The following is a 28000-nucleotide window of genomic DNA, read 5'->3' on the forward strand; positions in this document are numbered from 1 at the left end:
GTTGTTTTTCAGGGGTTGGGCTTGGCCCGTTAAGGTGTCAGCATACAAGACATTTTGGACAATTTCATGCTCCCAACTTTGTGGGAACAGTTTGGGGATGGCACTTCCTGTTCCAACATGACTGCCGCCCAGTGCACAAAGCAAGGTCCATAAAGACATGGGTGAGGGAATTTGGGGTGGAGGAACTTGACTCGCGTGCACAGAGTCCTGACCTCAACCCAATAGAACACCCTTGGGATGAATTAGAGCGCAGAATGCGAGCCAGGCCTTCTCGCCCAACCATAAATGTTAACCAAAATCAATTCTTAGATGTGGTGGCTGCATCCATTTTCTTTTAGGCTATTTTCCCTTGGTTTTCACAAGGGGATCTGGCCAGTTATTAGAGTGCGAGCAACAGAGACACATTTGGACAGCAGCAATGTCAGACTTTGGGGAGGGGAGTGTTCGATGTACTAGAAGATTTAAATACATTAAGCAAATTGAAGCCAAACTTCGGCTAACACCTTTTGAGCAGCTATAGCAACATTTTTGTTCCTTTTGGAATAAAGGTATTAAAAAAAAGTTGATCACTGTATACACCCGTCAGTAGTAAAGGATTTGTTTCAATCCTCTAACTGCTACAGCTACAGAACATCTTGTTCTGTTGAATAACAACAGATTTACTGGCTAAATCAGCCAGTAAAATTAAAAAAGTATAAACAAAAAAACAAATGCAGCCATCACATTTAAGAATGGGAAAGCTGCAATATAACATCATAAATGCTTGCGTTTGGATTTAAAGGATAAGTTTGCCTTTTGTAACATGTTACATCTATAATCAACCACTACATCTATATTGAGCACTGTGGTAGTTTATTGATTTCTCCTGTCAGTGTAAAACTGTCTGCCTATACGATGTATGATGTATAGGAAGACCGTTTACACTGACAGTCTGCAGGAGACCTGCATGGCACCTGTGATCTGCTAATCTCTGGTGCTTTCCAGGCTCTTAGGAAAAAAAAAAAAAAAAAAGGAAATGCACTTTTTACCTGCAAAAAAAATTGGATTTTTGTACTTACTGTAAAATCCATTTCTCTGAGTTCATCAACGGACACAGCACTCCATAAACCATATCTAGTGGGTTATATTGCCTCCTCCAGAAGTAGGATTAGGCAGAACAAAAAACTCCTGGCTACGCCCATGGGCCATCCTCAGATGGTATATAACCCCCCTCTCTGCTCTAGGTAATCAATTTAGTAGCAAGCAGTAGAAGTATCAGAACTCCATAAAGGGATGGCTGCTGTGTCAGTCTATAACCTCAAAGAAATGGATTTTACGATAAAAGAAAAATGAGTGGTGGGGAAAAGAACTAAACATAAGAGCCCTTAACCAGGATACAAGAGCCTCGTATGAAAAAAAATAGCATTTTTGTAAGAACTTACTGCAAAATTATTTTCTCTGAGTCCTCTGACAGTCGCAGCCTGTTCAGTAGTCCTTCACGTGTGGGTAATGCGCTAGGCAGTGAAAAGGTTAACAACAAAAAACTTTACACACGACACACCTCTAGGGGGCTGTCCCTCAGCCATTACCCATCAGCCACTAGGTGCTGCTCTTCAGTTTCGTAGCAAGCAGTACAGGAAAACATTCAACCCCAAAAAATAGAGGGGCGGAGACTGCAACTGTCAGAGGACTCAGAGAAAAGAATTATACGGTAAGTTTTTACAAAAATTGTATTTTCTCTTACGTCCTCTGACAGTCACAGCCCGTTCAGTAATCATTCATGAGTGGGATGTCCCAAAGCAGTGTACATGTGAGGGGTGGGAAGACGCAACCAAAGAAAAGGCAACGTGTCAACTAGGCCACAGAAAAAAAACTGAGCCAACAGGGCAAAAGAAGCTCAACAGGAGCCAACCCAGAACAAAAAAATACCCCAGAAAGAGACATAACAGGTCTCTTCAAACAACCGCCGCGCTCAAAAGCTTGCGGCCAAAGGAAACATCCGAAGCATGCCATCACATCAAGTTTGTAGAATTTTGAGAAAGTGTGCACAGACGACCAGGTCGCCGCTTTGCACACCTGAGTCACAGAAGCCTGATGGCGAAACGCCCAAGAGGCACCGACATCTCTAATAGACTGAGCCCTCACTGGGAAAGGAGGCACCTGACCCTGGATTGAATAGGCCTGAACAACAGTCTGTCCGAAAAATTTAGAACTGGTTGCAGCGGATGCAGCCGAAACCCTTCCGAGGTCCCTCGGGAAGGACAAAACAGGGAATCAGACTTCCTAAAAGACTCCATGGCAGACAGGTAAACCCTGACCTCATCCAAAGAATGCAAGGCAAATTCCTTGGGATGCTTGGGCTTCGCACAAAGCGAAGGTAAAAAACAATATCTTCGTTGGGGTGGAAAGCAAATACCACCTTGGGGAGAAAAGACTGATTGGGTCGCAAGACCACTTTATCCCTATGAACCACCAGAGAAGGCGAACGGCAAGATAGAGCCGTCAATGCAGACACTCTGCGAGCAGAGGTGTAGCCAACAGAAAAGCAACTTTCTGGGACAACTCAGGCAGAGCTATTTCTCCAATGTTCTCAAAGAGAAGCCGTTGTAAAAAGGACAAAAACCGAATTCAGGCCCCACGGAGCAAGATGACGCACCCCTTGAACAAAAGTGCGAATCAAGGAATTAGTCGCCAAGGGACACTGGAAGAAAATGGCTAAGACCGACCTACTGACCTTTGCTCGTGGCCAGAGCCAAGCGCTGATCCACAGCTTCCTACAGGAAGGCCAAAACCCTCGCCACAAAGGAGCGAGAATGAAACCCTTGCGACTCACACCAGGCAATATATACGCCTACCAAGGACAGTTGTAAATCTCCCTGGAGGTAGCTTTACGAGCCTTTAGCAAGGTAGGAATGACAGCATCAGAGAAAACCTTGTCTCTCAAAACCTAGCTATCAACAGCCATGCCGTTAGAGCCAAAGACTGGAAAGCAGAATGGAAGATTTGCCCTTGAGACAGCAGATCGTCTCTCAGCGGAAGCCTTCAGGGAGGCTCGACAACCATCCGTACGAGGTCTGCGTACCAAGACCAACAGGCCCAGTCTGGGGCCTCCAGAATTACCAGCACACATTCCGACACCAACCGGCACAGGAACCTGGAAATTGAATCGGAGGGAAGGTATAAAACAGCCGATACTGGTGCCAGGGCACCACCAACACGTCAGTGGCGACCGCCAGAGGATCGCGGGTTCTGGCCACGAACCTTCCCACCTCTTTTTTGAGATGCAAACAGATCCACGTCCGGAGTACACAGGAGGCAAACACCTCCAGATGCAGGGACCATTCCCCCTGGTCCAAGAACTGGTGGCACAGACAGTCCGCCTGCCAGTTTCCCACTCCCGGAATGCGAACAGCCGAAATCGCGGAACGTGCATCTCGGCCCAAGACAGGATGTCGGCCACTTCCTTGGCCACCCAGGCACTCTTGGTGCCCCCTTGGTGATTGACGGAAGCTGCCGCCGTGGAGTTGTCCATCTGAACATGAACTGGGCGACCCAGGAGCCGAGTTGTCCAAAGGAACAAGCAGAGTTTGAATGCGCGGAGCTCCAAGACGTTTATCGGTAAGGAGGATTCCCCCACCGACCATGTCCCCTGGGCACAAAACTGTGTCCAGAACTCCACCCCAGCCCCAACAGGTCGTGGTCGTGTGAGACTGAGCGAATGGGATGGCTTCGAAAGCTGAAACAATCAGACCCAGAGATGCATGTGGGCGCTCAGAGCGGAGAGATTGTTGTCCCCGAGGGACCTGATCTCGCCCTGCAGGGTCTGAAGTTTGTCCTCCGGGAGAAAACCCATTTCTTGAGCGGAGTCCAGGACCATCCCCAGGTAACTGAAGCGAACTGACAGGGTCCATGCCAACTTCTGAAAGTTGATGGTCCACCCGAACTCCTGGAGCGTCTGAACCGTGACTGTCAGATCGCTAGTCAGAGTGGCACACGAGTTCGCCCTTAACAGGAGGTAGTCCAGATAACCGAGGACCACAATATCCTTCATGCGCAGCAAAGCCAGCACCAGAGCCAAAACCTTGGTGAATACCCTGGGAGCCGAAGCAAAACCAAAGGGTAATGCCACAAACTGAAAACGCTCATCTGCCACTGCGAAGCGGAGATACCGCTGATCACCTTCGAAGATAGGGATGTGCAGATACGCATCCTTTAAGTCAATGGTGGCCAGAAAGTCCCCTGGACTCAACGATGCCACCACCGACCAGAAGGATTCCATCCGGAACTTCTGTACCCGCACAAAGCTGTTCAGCGACTTCAGGTCCAGAATTGGATGCGCATTGCCCACTTTACTGGACACCGTGAATAGGTTTGAATAGAACCCGTGAAACCTGTCCCGCTGAGGCACTGGCACAATGACACCTTAGGCAAGAAGATCTAGCACTGCCTCAATTAAATCTCTTAAATGATCAGGAGTCAGACGGAGATTGGATGGAAAGAACCTGTCTGGGGGGCAAGATCGAAAATCGACCTTGCACCTTGAGCGAATCAGTTTGTGAACCCACCGGTCCCAAATTTGGGACAACCAAGGTTCCCGAAAGCAACACAGACGTCCCCCCACCCCTGGAACAGGTGAGGGCATCCCTACAGGCAGAGGAGAACTAGACTGCCAAACCGGCCTGATCGGCCATGGGCTTCCAGGACCAAGGCTTCTTGTGACCGCCTGAGGTCTGGAAGGATTTACCTTATTCCTGTGCCCCTGAGGCACAAAAGGACCCACGATGAGCCTTGAAAGAATGACCCCGCCTAGCGCGGGGTGATTTTCCCTTAGAGTTTTGGGGCAAAAGGGTATTCTTACCCCCCGTAAGACCTTTGATCAATTCATGCAAGGTATCCCCACAAAGTCGATTACCCACATAAGGGACATCAGACACAGTCTTGGAAGCGTGGTCAGCCGACCAACTTTTCAGCCAAATAAAGCGGCGGATTGCGACCCCAACTACAGATAACCGTGCGACCAAAGGAGCCTCGTGCAAGGCCGCATCACAGAGATCCATCACGGCCTGGGCCATTTGATCCACCAGGTCAAGGGCAGTTGGAGAGACCGACTCCGCCACCAAGATGCACCTTAGCACCTTGGACTATTCCGTGACCGCTTGAGAAAACATCACCGAAGGGAACACAGGTTTGAGCAGGGAGCCCGCCACCAAATATACGTGGCAGGAAAGTGTCTCAACGCGCCCATCTGCCGGATCCTTGAAAACCAGGGAGTACACCAAGGCCATAAATGCGGATTTATGCAACCTAGAAACAGTGTGGTCCACCTTTGGTGACATCGTCCAACGATTGGCGACAGGAAAGGGATAACGGTATTTAAACCGCTTAGGCACCGCCAGCATATGCTTGATGTGACGCCATAGGTCGTTCACGGTTTCATAAAACTCCTTGGGGCAGGGAAAAACCTGACCCGACTTCTGGGCTTTGCAGGACCCCGATGGAAACCCGCTTACCTGGCTGGGTGGGCTCATCAACAATATTTAAAGTCTCCTTGACGGAGCTAATAAGTGCATCCACTAAAGCGCGTTCCCGCGCCGCAGTGGAGGAGGACTCCTCCTCCTCCCCACCTGAATCTGAGGACTGGGACCCCTCAGGGGGGGACATCATCCGTGGCAGTGCGTTCAGAACATCAGCAGATCAACCTTGGACGCCAAGGTTGTAAGTGCAGCATATAAGGAGGCCATGGAAGAGAATTCAGGGGTTCCTGAAGCACCAACCAGGTCTGTTGGGAATTTGCTATCTTGGGACTCCATTTTGCAATAAATTTTTTTTTTTTTTAGGACACTGGCCCTTTAAATCGGGGGTTCCCGCGGTCCACACGCTGCTGCAGTGAAAGGAGAAGTGAAAATGAAGAGACCTCATGCACTAGAGGCCGATCTACGCCCTGAGCCACGGTATAATGGATGCTTATAGAAAGTAAATGGGAGGAAGCACTCGCAAAATGGCCTCGGCCCTTACTAGGCGCCAAAGGCAGAAAATGGCTGCTGCCCACACAAGGAAGACAGATAGCATGCCCTCACCCAAAATGGTGGCCGATCGTCCGGCGCCAAAATCAGTGCAAACCCAGAGTAACCGGCCACTACGGGGACACCTCAGAGGCCCCATCAGACATGCAACAAGCCCCCACACCCCCCCCCCTCAATCCAGGCAGTGTGCACAAGGGGGCAGGGAGGTAGGCGCCACCTAAAACGGCCAGGGAGGGGGACACTACAGAGACCGCAATTTTCTGCATTCCCCTAGGAGTGGGCCCACATAACACCCCCACAGACAACAGTCCCAGGGACAGGGGGGTAGCATCACTCACCATACCACGGACCGCGGGCTCCGCTCCGATACGGAACACCTCCCACCCTGAGTGGGGGTGCCGTCAGGCAGGAAGGGATGCTAGCAACACACGGGAGTTCCGAAGTTAAGACATCCCAGGGAAGATGTGGTCCTCCACAGGCTCATCCCCATCCTCAGGGGCACTGTCGAGGCGAGGCCTGGACGTACCAATGACCTACGACGCTCGTTGGCAGGCTGGGACACCGTAAGGATCTTAATTATTCAGTGCGAGGCCCAGCTCTGCTGTCGCTTGTAGTCCTCCAGGGATCCCCCTGACTAACTAGCGATAGTGAGTGAGGAAAAAAATAAAAACATAAACATTTTTTCAAAAGAATAAGACAAAAAAACTGAGACATAGGTCCCACCAGGTAAACCTAGGTCCTAGAGGTGTGTAAAGTTTTTTGTTGTTAACCTTTTCTCCTGCAGAGAGGCGCATTACCCACTCGTGAAGGATTACTGAACGGGCTGCGACTGTCAGAGGACGTAAGAGAAAAAAAAGGTTTCAAGAAAAACACCCCTCAAGAGGGAAGAGCTCCTCTTAACAGCAGCCTGCAAAAGTTTGCAGCCAAAAGAAGCATCTGCAGATGCCAAAGTATCTACCTTATAGAATTTTGTAAAGGTATGCACGGACCACCAAGTGGCCGCCTTGCAAACTTGCGATATAAAAGCCTGATGATGGAAGGCCCAAGAAGCTCAGCGCCCGAGTAGAATGCGTCGTGACAGGGAAAGGTGGAAGCTGACCTTTAATGGAATGGGCCTGAGTCACCGTCTGATCCATCTGGAGATGGTAGCCGAAGAGGCGGCCAGCCATTTTCTTGGTCCGTCCATAACCACAAAAAGCGAGTCTGACCTCCAAAAAGACTCAGATTAGAGAGCCAGATACACTCGAATTGCATGAACCACATCCAAGGTATGCAAGGCGAATTTCTTGGGATGAGCCAGCATGGAACACAAGGAAGGCAACACAATGTTCTCATTCAAATGGAAGTCATAGACAACTTTGGGCAGGAATAAAGGACAAGGACGAAGAACCACTTTATGCCTATGGACCACTAAATAGGGACAACAGGATAATGCCGCCAAGAATGTCAACTTCTGGGATAATGTATCCTTGAGGCTATGTCACAGTCGACCTAGCGCATAGCTGTGGTCTGCCCGTGCTCGCTTGCTTGGCTGGGGGGGACCACTGGATCTAGATTATCCAGCCGAGCAGTTGACTGTAGATTTCCAGAGAGAAAAATTTCTAGAACCAGAGATCCCAGCCGGGAGCCTAAAGGGCCATACACACTATAAGATTTTCTGTAGACTTTTTCCTTTAGACTTACCAAAACCATATAATATGAGGTCAAACCTAAACACTTTCAGTTTGTATGCAATCTGGCAGGCTCTTGCACTACATAGAAAAGGTAAAACTGAAGGAAATCTAACCACAAAAGTTGGATAGTGTGTATCCAGCTTAAGTCCTTACTCCTGACTAGACAGATTTAAACTGATTACCTAGAGCAGAGAGGGGGGTTATATACAAGCTGAGGATGGCCCATAGGCATAGCCAGGTGTTTTTTGTTCTGCCTAGTCCTACTCCTGGAGGAGGCAATATAACCCACTAGTTATGATTTATGGAGCGCTGTGTCCGTCGATGAGCGAAAGAGAAAATGTGTATTTATTATTTTTTTTTTAAAAAAGGTGAATCCTTTAGGTTAAGGATTAAAGGTTATCCTTTAATTCTACTTTAAATACAATCAGGTTGATCAATTAAAGGATCTAAGAAGAATCATCCCTTCAGATAAAGACTGAAGATTCAATTCAACTAACCAATCATGTGAAAAGCGAATACCCATTTGTTTATTTTAGCTGCACATAATATGGTATTCAAAGTAAACATGGCTAAAATTTATTGAGTGAAGATTCTCAACTCCTTTAGTAAATTAGCATCAATATCACACATGCATATAAACATTTATACTCAATTATAATGTATATCTAATGTTTACCAGTGCTTTGAGGGATAGTTACAGTGTAACCAACTCCTGTTATTTCAAGTCATTATGACTTTCCCCTATCTAAAGTAATTAGTGTTCCTCATAATTCTAGCAACGGTCCTCTTCTCCTCATGTGCCCGCCATACATTTGGCTGTTACAGAATCCTAGAAGTAAAATATGTTGGCACTTCTTATAAGAGAAGTATGATCAAAGCTATTTTGGTCATAGTTCTAATTTGTGTTGCACAAGTGCGCTGCTTTTGTACTCTTGTGACCCAGAGTCAGCTTAGAGTGGGCCCACTATCAGTCGATGTCAAGGATCTGGAAAGATCTCCACTATATTGTCAGGACCTACCCAGCTGCCTGATTGGCAGGTGTCTCCGGCTCTCAGGGTGTGGCCGAGACCAGCTGTACCTGCTCTCTCTCCTGCCCGACTCTTCAGTAAGTGCTGCAGGAGCAGAGCAGAGAGCGGGGATGGACAGTCACTACCCTCCGCTCCAAGGAGACCGAGAACTGAGCGATCAGCGGTTATGTGATCGCTCAATTCTCGGTCTTAGAGCTGATGTGGGACAGCTGTAGCACACTGATGCTGCAACAGAAGTAAGTATGTAGATTTTTTTTTTAATTCCCAGGCTTCTCCTTTAAGAGCTGAAGTTCATAAAAACAATAAAAATGTTCTCACCATAACCTTTAAGGCTCGGTTCAAACCTATGCGTATTTTATTGCTTTTTGCAGAAACGCACTACAGTCCATTTAACATGGATTCCTACGGGACACATTAACATCTATCCTTTTTTTAAGCCACTGCATTTTTGGAAAGGGTCAGGGACTTTTTTTTTTTTAAAAGCAAATTTTTTAAAAGGAAAATGGTGAGTTTTGGGTTCAATAGACTTCAATAGAGAAGCTTAAGAAAAGCATATAATGTGTTTTTGCTGTGATTTGCATTCTTTAACCACTTGCCGACCAACCGCCGCAGATGTACGGCAGCAGGTCGGCTCTCCCAGGCAAAGTCCCATACATGTACGGTGCTCGCCTGGGAGGAGCTAGGGGCCGAGCGCGACGCCGGTGGCGCGCTCCCGCCCCCGCTCGTCAGCGGGGAAGCTGGCGTGAGTGTCAGGGGGCTCCGATGGTCACCTGACACCGGCGATCTCCCCCCACTGACAGAAAAGGACGTAAACACAGCCATCCGTCCTTCTCACTGACATGATCACAGAGACCATGCGATCCTGCTATATGGTCATCTCACAAGCCCAACCCCCCCACAGTTAGAATCACTCCCCTAGGCTTACATTTAACCCCTTGATCACCCATAGTATTAACCCCTTCCCTGCCAATGGCATTATTACAGTATCAGTGCATATTTTTAGCACTGATTACTGTATTAATGTAACTGGTACCCTCAAAAGTGTCAAAAATGTCAGCTAGGGGTCCAATCTGTCTGCCGAAATGTCGCAGTCTTGCAAAAAAAAAAAAAAAGCAAATCTTTCCTGTAGTTAGTAAACGCAATAACTTTTGCGCAAACCAATCAAAATACGCTTATTGCAAAAATATGCAGCAGAAAACAAATTGGCCTAAAATGTTAAAAAAAAAAATTGATTTTTACATTTTTTTTTTGGGAATGTTATATAGCCAAATGTAAAAAATATTGTTTATTTTTTTTTCAAAATTGTCGCTCGTTTTTTTGTTTATAGCGCAAAAAAAAAAAAAAAAAAAATCGCACAGGTGATCAAATACCTCCAAAAGAAAGCTCTATATGTGGGGAAAAAAGGACCTCAATTTCGTTTGGGTACAGCGTCACACAACCGCGCAGTTGTCCATTACATTAACACAGTGCCGAATCGCAAAATAGGGCCTGGTCATTAAGCCGCAAAATCTTCCGGTCTTAAAGTGGTTAATCTACCCAAAAACAAATTGGCCAAAAAAAAATGCAAATCACAAAACGCATCAAAAAATGTGTAAAAAAATTGTCTTAAACACAATTGCAAAAACACAAAATGCACTGCTGAAAAAAAGCAAACTTCATAGGTGTGAACCCGAGCCTAAGGCTCGATTCACATCTATGCACGTTGCTTTTGAGCATTTCTACAGTGCTTTCCACGTTGTTTTCCCACAATTAGTGTTTTTTTTTTGTTTTGTTTTTTTAGAAAATTTGTTGTTGGGCAGATTTAAAAAAACGCAAAACACCAATCATGGCAAAATCGCTGCAAAATCACTGTAAAAAAAAACACACTACTTTTCTGCAGCTTCTCCATTAAGGCTATGTTCGCATCTTGGCGTTGCTATTTACAGGCGTTTTTTAGGCATTTTTACAGGCGTTTTTATGGGCGTTCTTTACGGCGTTTTTGTGCAGGCGTTTTTAGGTTGACTAGTAACCAATGGAAAAAAATAAAACGCCTGTAATCGGCCCAAAAAGAAGCTCATGTACTTTTTTGAGCTTTGGGCATTTTGCTTAAATTGTCAAAAACACTCAGATGTGAACAGGGGCCATTGAAATGAATAGGATTTGTCTTGTTGGGCGTTTTTTGAGCTGATCCTAGAGCAGAAAAACTCCCCAAAAACGCCTACATGTGAACTTAAAAGTTGTGAACCTAAAGTTTATTGAACCAAAAATGCAAAAAAAGCACAGTTTTGCGTTTATAAAAAAAAAAGTCACTGACCCTTTGCAAAAATGCAGAGGCACAAAAATGCATTGATGTGAACGTGTTCCATAGGAACCCATGTTAAAAATAACATCCTGCGTTTCTGAAAAAACGCATTGGTCTGAATGGAGCCCAATACCCTACCCTTTGCTAAAGGCTATATTGCATCTGGTAATTTTTCCAATGCCTTACCTGCAAAAGCCATGATTTTTACAACTTGTCCAGGTTCGATATCATGGTTAATAATTTGCTGCTGCTCATTTGTTAATTTAAAGGAGGGCTTGTTTCTAAAATATGTAATAAAAAGTCAAGTCAATGGCATGAAAAAAGTCATGCAATACTTTATTTTTTTTTTTAAATAAGTGTACATTTGTAAAACACAAAAATAAGCAGGTCAACAAAGCAAAGACAGGCTAGATAGAAACATGTCTCTCACACACTTTTAACAATCCTTAAATTACACATGCTAACATCAAATAGAAAAATGTATAAGAAAGTATATGGAAAACATATTAGAATGTTAAATGTTTGGATCATCTAAAATGTATTTATTTTTTACTTTTTTTACTCTTAGGCTGGGTTTACATGTATGCGACCTGGATGTGTTTTGAATCGCATCCAATTCGCATGACATGTGGAACGGCAGCCTTCTCAACGGAGTCGGTTCACATATCTGCAGGCCGGCCATACTGTTTTTATAAAAAGAGTCCTGTGTGTTTTTCAGTCCAGTTCAGGTGTGATTTCAAGTAATTGTGCAGATTTCTCTGCACAATTGTTGCCAGACTTTTACGTGGCCATATGAAGGGACCAAATCTTTTGTTATACTGTTTGATTTTTTTATAAGAAGGATAATGCAACAGGAGAACAGTAAGACCCCCAAAGTGGAAAATTGCCAGGAACAAAAAAAAAAAAAAATCTTGCTCTAATTTAATCAACCAGTAGGTGGCTCATCCACCCAGACGCAGACCATAAGGCTATGTTCGCATCTTGGCGTTGCTATTTACAGGCGTTTTTTTCAGGCGTTTTTATGGGTGTTTTTCAGGGGTTTTTACAGGCGTTTTTGTGCAGGTGTTTTAAGGTTGCCTAGTGACCAATGGAAAAAAATAAAAACGCCTGTAATCTGCCCAAAAAGAAGCTCATGTACTTTTTTGAGCATTGGGCGTTTTGCTTAAAACTTCAAAACGCTCAGATGTGAACAGGGGCCATTGAAATGAATAGGATTTTTCTTGTTGGGCGTTTTTTGAGCTGATCCTAGAGCAGAAAATCTCCCCAAAAACGCCCCAAAACACCTTCATGTGAACTTAGCCTGAATATCTCCTTTTGAAATGATGCATACATCTTTTTTACTAACCTTTTAACAAAACACAAGCAATTAAATAAAAATAAATTGAAATAAAATTAAAAACTTCATAAAATAAATAAAAATGTTTTTATGGGGCACACAGACCTTTATCTAAAAATACGAAACAAAAATATAAATGACAAAATGTTCCAGTAATCGGCGTTTAATCTTTAATCATCTGTGTTTAATCCTTTCCCCTTTTCCTAAACCAAAAGGGAATCTTGGTTTAAGCATCTCAGTTTCTCTCCCATTTTCCATGTGAACAAACGTATAGCACTTTTACTGAAATTGGATTTAAAAAAACCCCCAAAAAAAGCAGCTTCCGTTTTATTCTGTATTTAAAACATTTTCATTCCTTTTTCTTAAGCTTCCTGCAATGATCACCAAAAGAGCATCTAGAAAAAAAAAAGGAGTGAAAATCGATTGAATAAGGAATAAAAATGTTTGAAGGCATTAAAACAGCATTATGTGCATTCTTTCAGTCTTTATTCCTTGTGACTGTATCACAATAAAACTATCCACATGCTGCTTACTATATCAGCGGTTGTGGTGCACATGGAGGACCGTACCCTGTTAAAATTCATCAAACTGAATTTAAGGCAAATATAGTAGACATACATGAATTTATTTCTTTATTGATAACTCGTGACATTTATTTTTTTAAATGCATGCAATGCAAGTACCTGAATTGAATTTGGTATCAGCCTCTTCCAGCCTCCTGTACAGCAGTACTCAGACTGGGAGGGGAAGAAGCAGCACAAGAGGTCTCTTGTATTGCCAAGCAGGACTGTGCAAGTCTCAGAAATGGATAGACTGAAATGCAAATCAAAACACCTCCCTTATATGACTTCCACCTGTGTATTTAGCCGTTTGCTTGAAGTTCAGCTTTACACAGTTCTGAGATGAATTTTTTAATCTCGCTACTGTAGATAGGAGGAGGAGAAAGCAGATCCACCATTCTACCCTGTGTAGCACTCACTGCGTATACATTTAGAGTGCAGAGAAGAAAAATAAGATAGGTACTCACTTGGACTTTACATAGGAACATTTTTTAAACTGCGAGTTTTCATTCTCTAAGAGATATAAGCAGTAGAAGAGTTTGTAGTGAACCCTGGAAAAAGACAGATAGAAACAAAACATATAAGCAAATACTATGCATGATAATCTTTGACAACGCTTTTCCTTAGCCCAATAACATTCAAATATCAGAAATCAGAATCTCTGTTTTAATAAGTTCAATTTCACCGGATTGTTTAGTTACAGCGGTTGTACCCTCACCGAAAAAAAACCAAACAAACCCTGCAGGACAAAGGCTCATTATGAAATACTTACCTTAAAACGAAGCCCCGACACGGTCACCCAATCACCGCTGAGGGAGCCATCATGTTCCCTCGGTGTCTCTTCCTGGTTTGGCGGCTTCAGCGCTATGAGTGGCCAGAGCCGCGATGACGTCACTCCCACACATGCGCGCGGGAGTGACTTTCCGGCAAGGAGCCGGCAAAGAGCTCTGAAGGTCCGCCGGACCTTCAAAGCGCATGCGCTGCTGGTTTCAGCGGCTGCATGCAGGACGAATATCTCCTAAACCTTTTCAGGTTTAGGAGATATTAATTATACCTACAGGTAAGCCTTATTATATGCTTAGCTGTTGGTAAAAGGTAAAATGCAACGATACTTTCACTTTAAGGCAAATTACTTTGAGTGGTCGGTGTTTGTCAGGTAACTCAAATTTCTTGCTTATTGGACACTCCATTCCAAAACCTTTTTATGGATTATGGAGTTAGCCCCTTCTCATATTGGCTGTAATAGCTTCCACACCTTTAGGAAGGCTTTCCACAAAACTCAGAGATACATCTGAGAAAATTTGAGCCCCTTCAGTCAAAACAGAATTTTTGAGGTCAAACACTGATGCAAGAGAAGACCCAATCACAATTGGTCACTCTATTCATCCCAAAGGCATACAGTAAGAGCAATGTCAGGTCTCTGAACTTGAGCTCCTCCCCAACAAACTTAAACCATGGGGTTTATTTACTAAAACCATGCAAAATCTGGTGCAGCTCTGCATACAAACCAATCAGCTTCCAGTTTTTGTCAAAGCGTAACCACTTCAATACAGGGTACTTTCACCCCCTTCCTGCCCAGGACAATTTTCAGCTTTTAGCGCTGTTGCATTTTGAATGACAATTGCGCGGTCATGCAACACTGTACCTAAACCAAATTGATGTCATTTTTTCCCCACAAATAGAGCTTTCTTTTGGTGGTATTTGATCACCACAAGGTTTTTTTATTTTTTGCTAAACAAATAAAAATGACCAAAAAGTTTGAAAAAAAAAAAAGTTTTGTTTAGGTTATAAAATTTTGTAAATAAATATTTTTTTCCTGCACTGACCAGCACTGATGAGGCCGCACTGACAGTCACTGATGAGGAGGCACTTATGATGAGGCACTAATATGCAGCACTGATGGGCACTGATATGTGGCACTGATAGGTAGCACGGATATGCAGCATTGATGGGCACTGAAAGGCAGCACTGATGGGCACTGATAGTACTGATGGGCGGCACTGATAGATGGCAATGATGGGCACTGGTGGGCGGCACTGATGGCAATGATGGGCAGCACGGATGAGGAGGGCACTGACAGGCTTCCTGAGCACTGATTGGCATCCCTGGTGGCATGGGTGGGTATCCCTGGTGGCCATGGGTGGGCATCCCTGGTTGCCATGGCTGGGCAATCCCTGGTGGCTCTAGCAGCATCCCCCAAGGGTCTGATTACCAGCACAGACTGCACCCTGTCAGGAGAGCCCCCGATCGGCTCTCCTCTACTCGCGCCTGTTAGGCGCAAACTGAAGAAAGCCGATCAACGGCACTTCCTATTTACTATGTGGCCAGCTGTGATTGGACACAGCTGATCACATGGTAAAGAGCCTACATCAGAGTGACACACTACACCACTGATCCTCGCTCTGCGCGCCCCCCGGGGGCATGCAGAGCGGCCTATCCTGCTGGGCCTCATATGACGCCCAGTCAGGATGGGACAACCCCCTTGCGGCCGTCATTTTGCTATATGATGGGCGGGAAGTGGTTAACCACTTAAGCCCCGGAAGATTTTACCCCCTTCCTGACCAGGGGTTTTTTTGCGATTTTTTACTGCGTGACTTTAACGGACAATTGCGCGGTCGTGCGACGCTGTACCTAAACGAATTTCACGTCCTTTTTTTTCCCACAAACAGAGCTTTCTTTCGGTGGTATTTGATTACCTGTGCGATTTTTTGATCATGCGCTATAAACAAAAAAAGAGCGTAAATTTTGCAAAAATAACAATATTTTTCACTTTTTTTTTTATATGAAATTCCCCCCCCAAAAATGTAAAAATCTAAATTTTTTAACATTTTCAGCCAATTTGTTTTATGCTACATATGTTTGGTAAAAAAAAAAAAAAAATTGCAAAAAGCGTATTTTGATTGGTTTGCGCAAAAGTTATCGCGTTTACTAACAAAGGGAAAGATTTTTGTCATTTTTGGTGTTTTTTTTTTAACGAGTAATGGCGGCGATCTGCGATTTTTTTTGCGGTACTGCGACATTGCGGCGGACAGATCGGACCCTTGACTGACATTTTTGACACTTTTGGGGTTACCAGTGACATTACTGCAGTAATCAGTGCTATACATATGCACTGTTACTGTAAAAATGACACTGGCAGGGAAGGGGTTAACTGTATTGGACAGGGAGGGGTTAAGTGTGTCCTAGGGGCGTGCTTCTAACTGTAGTGGGACATGGCTACTAGTGTAAAAACAGAGATCAACGGTTCTACATAGTAGAACCGTCTGATCTCCATTTTTACACAGGGGAGAATGACAGGTGGCTTGTTTACATAAGCCACCCGCCTTTCTCCCGCTCTACCGACGATCGTAGTGTGACCGGCGGACATCGGGTCCGCCGGTCACACGCCGGGACTCCTCTGTGAACGAGCCGAGGCGGGCGCGCTCGCCCGCTATTGGCTCAAAACCCTGTGGCAGGCTAGTGACGTAGATCTACGTCACTCTGCCTGGCCGGGGCTGACTGCCGCAGTAAATATACCGTGCGCAGTCGGCAACCGGTTAAAGGCCAAGTTCTCCTTTGTTCGCCTTTTTTTTTTTGTTTTCTAAATTCTAATGTACCAATATAGCATTATTGTACTTTTCTTTTACAAAAATAAAACAGCTTTCCATTAATTCCACACAGGCTTACCTCATTCTCTTCATAGCAGTTTAAACACACTGCTCGATTACTTCTGCCTTACTTCCTGGTCAGATTTTAGGTCTTGATACAGGAAAGAGTTGACCAGCTGATCTCATTAGCACACATCCTGCCTCATCTACCCTCAGCTGTCCAGGAAGTAAGGCAGAAGTAATCGAGCAGTGTGTTTAAACGGCTCTGAAGAGATTGAGGTAAGCCTGTGTAGCATTAAAGCAGAGTTCCACTAATTTTTGTGTTTATTAAAAGTAAGCAGCTACAAAAAAAGTGTAGCTGCTGACTTTTAAAAAAAACACTCTCACCTGTCCCGCGGTCCAGCGATCCGGCCGCCCGAAGCCTCCCTTCTCTCCCTCTCCACAGCCCTGGCATTGCAAGTGTGGGCCCCCGGCTGTGACAGCTTGCGGCTTCACAGCCGGGTGCACACTGCCCATGCAGTGCCTCCCCATTAGTCGGGCAATCTTCTGGAACCTCCGACGTGTACCAGAAGATTGCAAGGAGGGAGGGGGAGAGGAGAACTTCCGCTTTGGCTGCCTAGGTGGCTCGAGTGGAAGTGGGAGCAGGTACCTGTCAAAACTAGGTACCTGTCCCCCCCCCCCCAAAAAAAAAAAATGACACGCCAAATATGGCATATTTGGGGGAGAGGAGTGCTTAAAGCCGAACTCCCCCTTTTTGTTGGAGCTCCGCTTTAATGGAAAGCTGTTTTACTTTTGCAAAAGAAGTACATGAATGCTATATTGGTACATAGGGGAGCTGGAATTTAGAAAAAAAAAAAAAAAAGATGAACAAAAGGTGAATTTAGCCTTTAATTGAAAAGGCTGAAGTTAGAAGCTGATTGACTATCATGCAGAGCTGCACCAGATTATGGACTCTCCAGTTTTAATAAATCATCCCCCATGACTTTACAAAGAAGGTTCTGTGCACCTGAACTCCCAAACCTTTGGCCATATATGGAGGTAACATACTTCCAGTCAAGAAATTCTAATTAACATTATTTTGCCCCCAACATTTCATATTCCTGATATGTGCCTTCTGTACCAAGTGTGTTAAATTATCCTGTTCTTTTTGTTTTGCTCATTTTATATAAAATTCCTGGTGTTCCTGCCAGTCCCCCTTCAATCCTATTTCAAACTGACCAGGCTAGGCGCATCCATCTCATGGTCAGTTTTATGGCTGTGCTGGTGATCTGCCCAGTAAGTTTGTTGTGGCACTGCTGAGGTGTTATGCAAGCCCAGGTTGCTTTGATAGCAGTCTTTAGCTCTTCTGTATTGTTGAGTCTGGTAGCTCTCATCTTCCTCTTGACAATATCAGCTATTTATTTTTTTCAGTTTGAGGGCACCATACCAATAATTATTCCTTTAATGTAGTTCCTTATTACTGGTTAATCTAATGTTTTATACAAGAACAAAAGCACAAAGCAATTCTTTTAATCCACCAGTATCATACACCTAGATTCCTAGAACATTGCGCCCATTACATCTTTTTACAGCGTTGATGAACAGGAGGGATAAGCTCAGACATGTTTGGACTCAACAGAACCCTCATGAGACAGCCGCCAGTAAGCTGTCACTGTACTCGAACCAATTATTTAAGAGACTGAGGCATTCCCTGCAGCCACGCATATACAGCTGCAAGAAAAAGTATGTGAACCCTTTGGAATGATATGGATTTCTGCACAAATTGGTCATAAAATGTGATCTGATCATCATCTAAGTCACAAAAATAGACAATCACAGTCTGCTTAAACTAATAACACACAAAGAATGAAATGTTATCATGTTTTTATTGAACACACCATGTAAACATTCACAGTGCAGGTGGAAAAAGTATGTGAACCCCTAGACTAATGACATCTCCAAGAGCTAATTGCAGTGAGATGTCTGCCAACTGGAGTCCAATCAATGAGATGAGATTGGAGGTGTTGGTTACAGCTGCCCTGCCCTATAAAAAAACACACACCAGTTCTGGGTTTGCTTTTCACAAGAAGCATTGCCTGATGTGAATGATGCCTCGCACAAAAGACCTACGATTAAGAATTGTTGACTTGCATAAAGCTGGAAAGGGTTCTAAAAGTATCTCCAAAAGCCTTGCTGTTCATCAGTCCACGGTAAGACAAATTGTCTAGAAATGGAAAAAGTTCAGCACTGCTGCTACTCTCCCTAGGAGTGGCCATCCTGTAAGGATGACTGCAAGAGCACAGCGCAGACTGTTCAATGAGGTGAAGAAGAATCCTAGAGTGTCAGCTAAAGACTTTTAAATCATGATAAATGATAAAAGTCACTGGCAAATGCTAACATCCCTGTTAGCGAATCTAAAATACGTAAAACACTAAACAAGAATGGATTTCATGGGAGGATACCACAGAGGAAGCCACTGCTGTCCAAACAAAACATTGCTGCACGTTTACAGTTTGCACAAGAGCACCTGGATGTTCCACAGCAGTACTGGCAAAATATTCTGTGGACAGATGAAACCAAAGTGGAGTTGTTTGGAAGAAACACACAACACTATGTGTGGCGAAAAAGCACACCAACATCAAAACCTCATCCCAACTGTGAAGTATGGTGGTGGGGGCATCATGGTTTGGGGCTGCTTTGCTGCGTCAGGTCGGATTGCTATCATCGAAGGAAAAATGAATTCCCAAGTTTATTAGGACATTTTGCAGGAGAACTTAAAGCGGTAGTATACTGCTTTTTTTACTTTAAAACTACAGGTAAGCCTATAATAGGGCTTAACTGTAGGTACAATTAATATCTCCTAAACCTACACGGTTTAGGAGATATTTGCTTTGCATGCAGCCACTGACGCGTGCGGCGCATGCGCTCTGAAGGTCCGGCGGACCTTCAGAGTTCCTTGCTGGGAATTGCCGGAAAATGAGTGACGTCATCGCGACTCCGGCCAATCACAGCGCCGGAGCCGCCGAACCCGGAAGAGACACCGAGGGATCATGTCAGCTCCCACAGCGGTGTCGGGGGGTCCGTGTCGGGACTTCGTTCTAAGGTAAGTGTTTCATAATGAGCTAGTATGCGATGCATACTAGCTCATTATGCCTTTGTCTTGCAGGGTTTTTTTTTTTTTTTCTTTGAGTTTACTACCGCTTTAAGGCCATCTGTCTACCAGCTGAAGCTCAACAGAAGATGGGTGTTGCAAAAGGACAATGACCCAAAGCATAGAAGTAAATTAACAACAGAATGGCTTAAACAGAAGAAAATACGCCTTCTGAAGTGGCCCAGTCAGAGTCCTGACCTCAATCCGATTGAGATGCTGTGGCATGACCTCAAGAAAGCGATTCACACCAGACATCCCAAGAATATTGCTGAACTGAAACAGTTCTGTAAAGAGGAATGGTCAAGAATTACTCCTGACCATTGTGCATGTCTGATCTGCAACTACAGGAAACATTTGGTGGAAGTTACTGCTGCCAAAGGAGGTTCAACCAGTTATTAAATCCAAGGGTTCGCATACTTTTGCCACCTGCACTGTGAATGTTTACATGGTGTGTTCAATAAAAACATGGCAACATTTCATTCTTTGTGTGTTATTAGTTTAAGCAGACTGTGATTGTCTATTGTTGTGACTTACTGTAGATGATGATCAGATCCCATTTTATGAACAATTTGTGCAGAAATCCATATCATTCCAAAGGGTTCACATACTTTTTCTTGCAGCTGTATGTGCCCCTTGTATATCTGCTACTGTGGGGCAGGGAATGCTTTGGCTGCTTACAATTGGCCCTGTACAGTGATAGCCTCCTTACAGGCTTTCTTGTGTGGGTTCGGACTAGAATATGAGCCCACCTAAGCATATCCATACTGAACAGCTGGCAGCGGTGTTCTTTCTATTGGCACTGTAAGCTCGAGGAAATCTTGGAACATTTTATTTACTTTCCATTTGTGTTTTTTTACTCCACCCTCCATTGCTGTTACTTTCTACCATCGCATTTAGTCCTGGTTCGCACAAATACAATGTGGGGAAACACAGAGTATTCCTTGCATTTCCCCGCATCGCACTCTAAGCAACCGCACAGCGTCTATGCGATCTGCTGTGGGTGTCAATGTTATTTTAACAACACCCCGAAACAAATCCCAAAAAACTCAATGCGATTGCCAGAATCATAACGCATGGGTGTGAACACGCATATGATGCGATTCGGGGGGGGGGGGGGGGTCCTGCACAATGTTTGGGCGGATGCAATGCGATTTCAGCCATAAAAAATGTATGGCTGAAATCGTACCACAGAGCTGGCCGAGAACCGGAAGGGCTGAGCCCAGCTCTATGATCCTGGGAGGCAGGAAATGTTGTCACAATGTCACTTCCAGCTCTGGCAGGTGTAAACATGGTAATTTTTTCCCCTAGAAAGCAGAGATCAATGCTTTTTCTTATCTCATACTTTCAAGGGTAGAGGAGATATCTGGGGTCTGACAGACCCCAGATGTCTTGATAGAGAGGACCTGTCATGATTTATTTCTATCACAACAGATGTTTTACAGTTCTTGTGATCGGAATAAAAGTAATAAAAAAATAAAAATAAAGGGCCTGTATAAAAATAATAAAAAAAATAATTTTTAAAGTGCCCTTATGCTTACACGCAGAAGCGTACACATACATAGGTTGCGCCCGCATATGTAAAAACGGTGTTCGTATCACACATGTGAGGTATCACCAAAACGTTATAGTGAGAGCAATAATTCTAGTGCTAGACTTCCTCTGTAACTCTAAACTGGTAGCCCGAAAACATTTCAAACCATCACCTATGGAGATTTTAAATTAGCGTAATTTGGCGCCATTCCACGAGTGTGCGCAATTTTAAAGCATGACATGTTGGGTATCTATTTACTCGGTGTAACATCATCTTGGGTTATACATTGTCTTTTTTTGCAAAAAATTCATGAAAGTGTATTTTTGTCCCCCCAAAAAAATGGATTTTTGTAAAATCTTACCGTAAAATCCTTTTCTCTTAAGCTCATTGACAGACGTAGTCCTCGTTGATACTAACAACTCGGGTTATGCTGCCCTCTACAGGAGTAGGACTAGACAGGAAAGAAAACATTCTGGCCACACCTTAGGGGCAGTCCCAGAGGGTATATCCTCTCTCTCTCTGCTACAGCAAATCAGTTATGTCACAAAGCAGTGTTTAGAGAATTTAACCCAACCCAACTCAAAACAGAGGGGCGGGTACTACGTCTGTCAATGAGCTTAAGAGAAAAGGATTTTACGGTAAGATTTTACAAAAATCCATTTTTCTCTGTCGCTCATTGACAGACGTAGTCCTCGTTGATACTAACAACTCGGGACGTCCCAAAGCAGTACCACAAATGAGGGGTGGGAAAATGGAAATCAAAAATCCAATCTAGAAGGCCCAACCGGTGCCAACTAGAAGTTCTCAAGGCTCATCAATCAAAGATGAGACTCAACAGAAATTCCAACAGAAAAAAACCCTTGAGGTAGACCACCGGTCTCCTCAAATTGCGGCCTGCAAAACCTTGCGGCCAAATGAGGCATCCGCCGATGCCATCACATCAATTTTATAAAATTTTGTAAAGGTATGTACCGACGACCATGTGGCCGCCTTACATACCTGGACCACTGACGCCTGATGGCGGAAGGCCCAGGAAGTACTGAGCGCTCGAGTGGAGTGCGCCTTAACAGGGAACGGAGGATTCCGACCCTTAATAGAATAAGCCTGTACCACCGTCTGTCTAATCCATTTGGAGATATTCGCGGGAGATGCAGGCAACCCCTTTCTGGGGCCATCCGTGATCACAAAAAGTGAATCCGTTTTATGGAACGATTCCGTAGCCTTCAGGTATACCCTGATTGCCCGAACCACATCCAAGGAATGCAACGCATGTTCCCGATGATGATTGGGCTGAGGACACAAGGAAGGTAGCACAATATCTTCATTCAGATGAAAGTCTGAAACCACCTTTGGAAGAAAGGATGGCCTTGGATGAAGAACTACCTTATCCCTATGAACCACTAAATATGGGGACTGGCATGATAATGCAGCCAGTTCTGACACCCTGCGTGCAGAAGTGATAGCCACCAAGAAGGCCACCTTCTGGGATAAAGTAAGCAAGGGAATCTCCCTGATGTTTTCAAAGGGAGGTTTCTGCAGAACCGACAAAACCAAATTAAGATCCCAGGGCGGTAAGGGCGCGCGGACTGGTGGAGCCAGGTGCCGCACCCCCTGGATGAAATTCCGCACCAAGGAATGAGTAGCCAAGGGCTTCTGAAAGAAGATTGCTAATGCTGAAACCTGACCCTTGATGGTGCTCAAGGATAGTTTCTGCTCAACCCCCTTTTGCAGAAAAGCCAATATTCGGGTCATCGAATAGGTACGTGGAGGAAATCCCAAAGATTCGCACCACGCCATACAAGTCTTCCATGTGCGATAATAGACCTTGCTGGAAGTCGCTTTCCTTGCCTTAATTAGAGTAGGAATAACTGAAGCTGACAACCCTCTGTCCTTCAGTACCTGGGTCTCAATGGCCAGGCCATTAAAACCAGCGACTGTAAAGCACAATGGAAGATCGGTCCTTGAGACCGCAGACCCTCCCTGAGAGGAAGTCTCCAAGGAGCGTTCGCGACTAGCATGTCCAAGTCGGCCTGACCGGCTTGACGAGGCTAGACTAGAATTTCCAGGATAACTGGAGTTCCCTCCATCTCCATCCTGCGGAGAAATCTCAGCAGCAATCTGAGAGGAGGGAATACCTCTAATAGCTGACACTGCCTTAACAGGCCATTCAGCGCGTCTGCTGCGTCCGCTGGAGGATCGTGGGCGCGCGTTACCAATCTCCGCGCCTCCGGGATGCTCTGAAGAAGACACAGATGGTGAAATCCTTGGTGATTGACTTAAGTCATCACCTTGATATTGCCTGACTGGATCCGAACCAGGCTGCCCTAGAGCTACCTGGCCCAGGCAATCCGACAAAGTCTGATCGTTCTCTGTTCCCACACATTTATCAGACACCTGATTCCTATCAGGAGCGATGATTTCTCCTGGTTGAACATTAGAGACCGAAGTCACCCGACTAGAGGCTCCTTGGTCTGTCTGCTCAACTGGATCCGATTCCTGTGGGGAACTGAGACTAATCTTTGGAAAAGGTAAAGAAAATGATCTGTTCAGGGAACGGTAACTACCGCTCCCTGTAGTACTTAAATGTTGGAAGGGAAGAATCGCACCGGTAGCAGTGATCGATGCTCGATCTAGTGCTCTGAATACCGGTGAAGACGTCCCCCCCACCCTCAAGCCGGGTGGGGGCGCACCTTCAGGCTGTGTAAGCCTTAGCTTCAGGTTTGGCTGAGTCGGTCTTTTGTTTGTCCGACCAGCGCTTCTTGAACCCTCCTAGAGGGGTTTTGCCTTTCCCGCTTGCTCCAGCAGAGCGAACGAACCCTTTATGGGCGGCAAAGAAAGGTCCACGCTTGTTGCGAGGTCCTTTAGCTTTAGCAGCCTGTGGCAAAAAAGTGCTTTTGCCCCCAGTGGCATCCTTAATGATCTCATCTAGGGTGGCCCCAAATAGGCGATTCCCCTGAAAGGGGAGATTCGCCAAGGTCTTTTTGGAACCTAGGTCCGCTGACCAGCATTTTAACCACAGCACACGTCTGAGGATTACCGCTGACATAGATGCATGCCCTAATAGGGGGGTGGCATCCAAGGCTGCGTCACAGACAAACTGTAGTCCTTGTATAATCTGTTCCATCAAATCAGATGTTGCCTGGGGGATACCTTTCCCCTTCAGGTCCTGGCGCACCAATCTCGCACATTCCGTTAATGTCTGAGAAACTAGACCAATGACAATTACTGGTCTAAAGGCTGACCCTATCAGGGAAAAGATAGTTCCGATCCACCGAATCCTTAAAGGACGAAGAGTCCTCCACCGGAATAACCGTGGCTTTATTCAGTCTGGAAATAGGTGGATCCACCACTGGTGGTACCGTCCATTTCTTAATGAGGGATTCCTCAAACGGATAGCGTCTAGCAATGCGCTTGGAAATAGTAAAGGTACGCTTTGAATGATCCCATTCCTCTTTAATCTTATTACCAAAACATTTGGGTAAAGGAAAAACCTTCACCGTCTTGGTGGGTTTGCTAGTACCAAAGGGAATTTCCATTTCAGTTGCCTCTGCCGGTAAAACCTCAAGTCTTAAGGTTTCCCGAACCGCCACAACTAGTGCGTCCACCAATGCTTCTTCTTGTGCTATGGCGGAAGCAAGAACGTCCTCCTCACTGTCTGAGGGAACTTTACCTGAGACAACAGCCCCTGCAGAGGGACCTGCAGCTGCAATGACCATCTCAGAATCTGAAGTCTCAGATGATATAGGGGTAGGCGGGGGTCGCTTTCTTGACCCCCGTTCCTGACAGGCTGTCTCCACCCGAGCCACCAAAGACTCCAAAACTGCTGTAAATGCATCCATACTCTGTGCACTGGCGGGTCCCGCGGCCCCCACGAGGGAAACAGGTGGGGGTACCTGTGTGGCAGGGTCCATGATAATTCCAGATACTAACCGGAAAAAAATCAATTGCCAAAAAAAATAAAACTTTTTTTTTTTTCAGACCCCCAGCGCCACAATGCCCCTCAGTGTTACCTGCTTAGGGACCCCTACAGAGCGAGAGAGAGAGAGATAGACCCCAAGGCTCACCACTTGATGCTCAGAGTTTCAAATGCAACTTGTTTCAGCACTGTCTATAACAGACAGGTAGTCTTTTGGCTGGCTTCCCGGGTAAAAAGGAGGCGGCTCCGCCCCTCTGCACGCCTTCCGGCGCCTCCCCTAGCTCCACGAGGTGTTTGGGTCACCTCAAACATGGCCGCCCCCATGCTGGAGACACGAGGCTACGCCAATATGGCGGCCTCGTGCGATCTGCCAGACAATGGCGGCGGCCTGTACAGGATAACGGCGTGTCTGGCGACCTGCGGGAGTATCTCGGCCCCACAAACCTTCACCCTAATGGTGATCAGCCTGGCCGGCGGTACCGGACCCTGGCGGGCCGTATGCGGTCCGTGGGCCGTCGGAAGGCAGCCTGCCTTTGCTGGAGGAATGCGATCTGGACTGCAGTATACATGCATAGACATCGCCCTGTGAACACTTCTGACAGGTAGGATACCTTATACTATCACAGTAATATTCTAGTACTGCCACTGACTTCAGTCATCTTTACAGTTTTGAAATGACATTAGATTGTCAGCTCCCAAACCAAGCCTCCTGGTTTCTTGTTCACAAAAATCACACTCAAATAGGGGGATCTGTGACATGTTATAAGATAGAGGGGAGACCCATCCTTACCATTTCAGAGAGGGGCCCGCGTTCACCACAAACCCGTCAGAGGGAAAAGGGGGAACATACTACTCACCATACCGGAACCAGGCGGGCGCCAACTCCTGACAGTACCCCTCTCCACCGGGGTGGGAGGGCTGTCGACCAATACGGACGCCGTGACTCATGGTCATTGGCGTTTAAGCGAGACGTTTAACTCGCAGGGTCAGTCCCCATCCAGTGGGACTATGTCGCGGCCGATCCAGCGCAGAGCTATGGCCTGCACGCGCTCGTAGGCTGAACTGGGGTGACGACTGGATCTCAACATCCAGCCCGTCGCCCAGTTCCAGCTTTCTTGCTTGAAGATCTCACAGGAACACTGGAGAAAAAAGCTGTCTAAAAAATCTTTCTAAGAAAAAAATCCTGCCAGGACCGAAGATCCTAGCAAGGCATCTAGGTCCTTACTCCTAACTAGACAGAAAAAAAAAACTGATTTGCTGTAGCAGAGAGAGAGAGGATATACCCTCTGGGACTGCCCCTAAGGTGTGGCTAGAATGTTTTCTTTCCTGTCTAGTCCTACTCCTGTAGAGGGCAGCATAACCCGAGTTGTTAGTATCAACGAGGACTACGTCTGTCAATGAGCGACAGAGAAATTGCGTTTTGAAAATCGCTGAGCAAATGCCATGCGACATAAAAAATTGCAACAACCACCATTTTTTTCTCTGGGGTCTCTGCTAAAAAACGTTTATAATGTATAGGAGTGTTCTGAGTAATTTTCTAGCAAAAAAATACAGATTTTTACATGTAGGAGAGAAGAAGTGTAAGACTTGGCCTGGGTGAGAACTGGTTAAAGAAAAAAGTATGGCCAAAGCTCTATTGGCCACACTTCTCCTATGGACCACAGACTACCTTCAACAGACAGTTTCCTATGCAATACAGATTGTTTTTTGGATTGTTAAACATGAAAACGAAATCTTTCCTCTGTGTTTTATCATATATTTTGAAAAATATACTCTAAGCTGTGTATACAATATTGGCATTCACTTCTATTAATACAAGAAGCTGCTCTACCATTTCCATGCATACCTGTTAGTAATGAGAATTTTCTCCTCTCGCATTGCATACACAAGTAGTGCCAGGCAGTATAAGGCCTCCATGACATCCATCAGTTTAAGCGGAGAGCTAGGGCGCTGTAAACATGTGATGAGCTTTTGGATGTCAGGAACATCTCTTGATAGTAGTATGAGCACTGCCACCACTGTCCACGCATTGATTGTCTGCAGTAAAACAGTTCTTAGTAATCAAGTTTTCATGATAGTGACAATGTCAAGCAGGAATCATCCAGTGTAGATACAATACAAAAAATTAAAGGTAAAACGTCACTACTTCCTATACAAACCTTACAGTAATTGATGGTTAACTACATAAAAAAAAAAAACAAAAAAAAAAAAAAACACACAAAAGTTATTGTAGGCCCCCTTTGCAAAAAAAAAAAAAGGGAAGATATTAGGACTAAAGAATTTTTGGACTGTTGCTTTAAAAAAAACATAAAATAAAAAAATAAAAAATTAGAAAAAAAAAAAAACTGTTCCTCACACTCGTATGGATCGCAGCATAAATTTTATTGCAGGGGCCCATAGCAGTCCAAGTATTATGCGAGTTTGTTAGCTTTTTACTAATACTATCTGGCCCAAGACCCAGGGTTGCATCTGTAAGCCACTATTGTCCTATTTTCCAAGCGCAATGTAGAGTGCACACAAATAGGCAAAATGAAAACAGACCATTTCACTTAGTCAAAAAAGGGCATGGTAAGGTCTACATCAACATTTTTTAACACATTTTTTATTCACACTTGTGCAACTCAAAAGTCATGCAATTTGGATGCGACTATGCTATTGACTTTGGCACAACTGTCGCATTGATATTACGATGCGTCTTTCATGCGACTTTTGTGAGAGTTTACATTGCAGGCTATGGCATGCAGGTCGCATGAAAGTCACATCAAAATAGCCCAGGAACCTTTTAAAAGTCGCTATGACTTTAAGTCTCGTAGATTTAAACAGCTTCCATTGAAATATATGGGCTGCGACTTGTCATGCAACTTTGTGTGTCCAAAGTCACATGACAAGTCGTACAAGTGTGAAAGGAGTCTAAAGCGGATAACTGCCATAAAGTCTGCTAACGCTTTGCTTTGGG

General features: G+C 45.0%; 1 protein-coding gene across 1 annotated transcript in view; it reads right to left on the bottom strand.

The window, feature by feature from the left end:
• FBH1 (F-box DNA helicase 1) overlaps positions 1-28000 on the bottom strand; it is a 154659-nt gene that overhangs the window by 86860 nt on the left and 39799 nt on the right. The window contains exons 6-8 of the mRNA XM_082253201.1: positions 26891-27081; positions 13348-13431; positions 11171-11265 (exon numbers count right to left, since the gene is read on the bottom strand). Of these exons, the coding sequence (XP_082109327.1) occupies positions 11171-11265; positions 13348-13431; positions 26891-27081 (370 nt within the window). The remainder of the gene's footprint in view (positions 1-11170; positions 11266-13347; positions 13432-26890; positions 27082-28000) is intronic.

The sequence above is a fragment of the Pelophylax lessonae genome, assembly GCF_965119305.1.
Source record: "Pelophylax lessonae genome assembly, chromosome: 4".
NCBI lineage: Eukaryota > Metazoa > Chordata > Amphibia > Anura > Ranidae > Pelophylax > Pelophylax lessonae.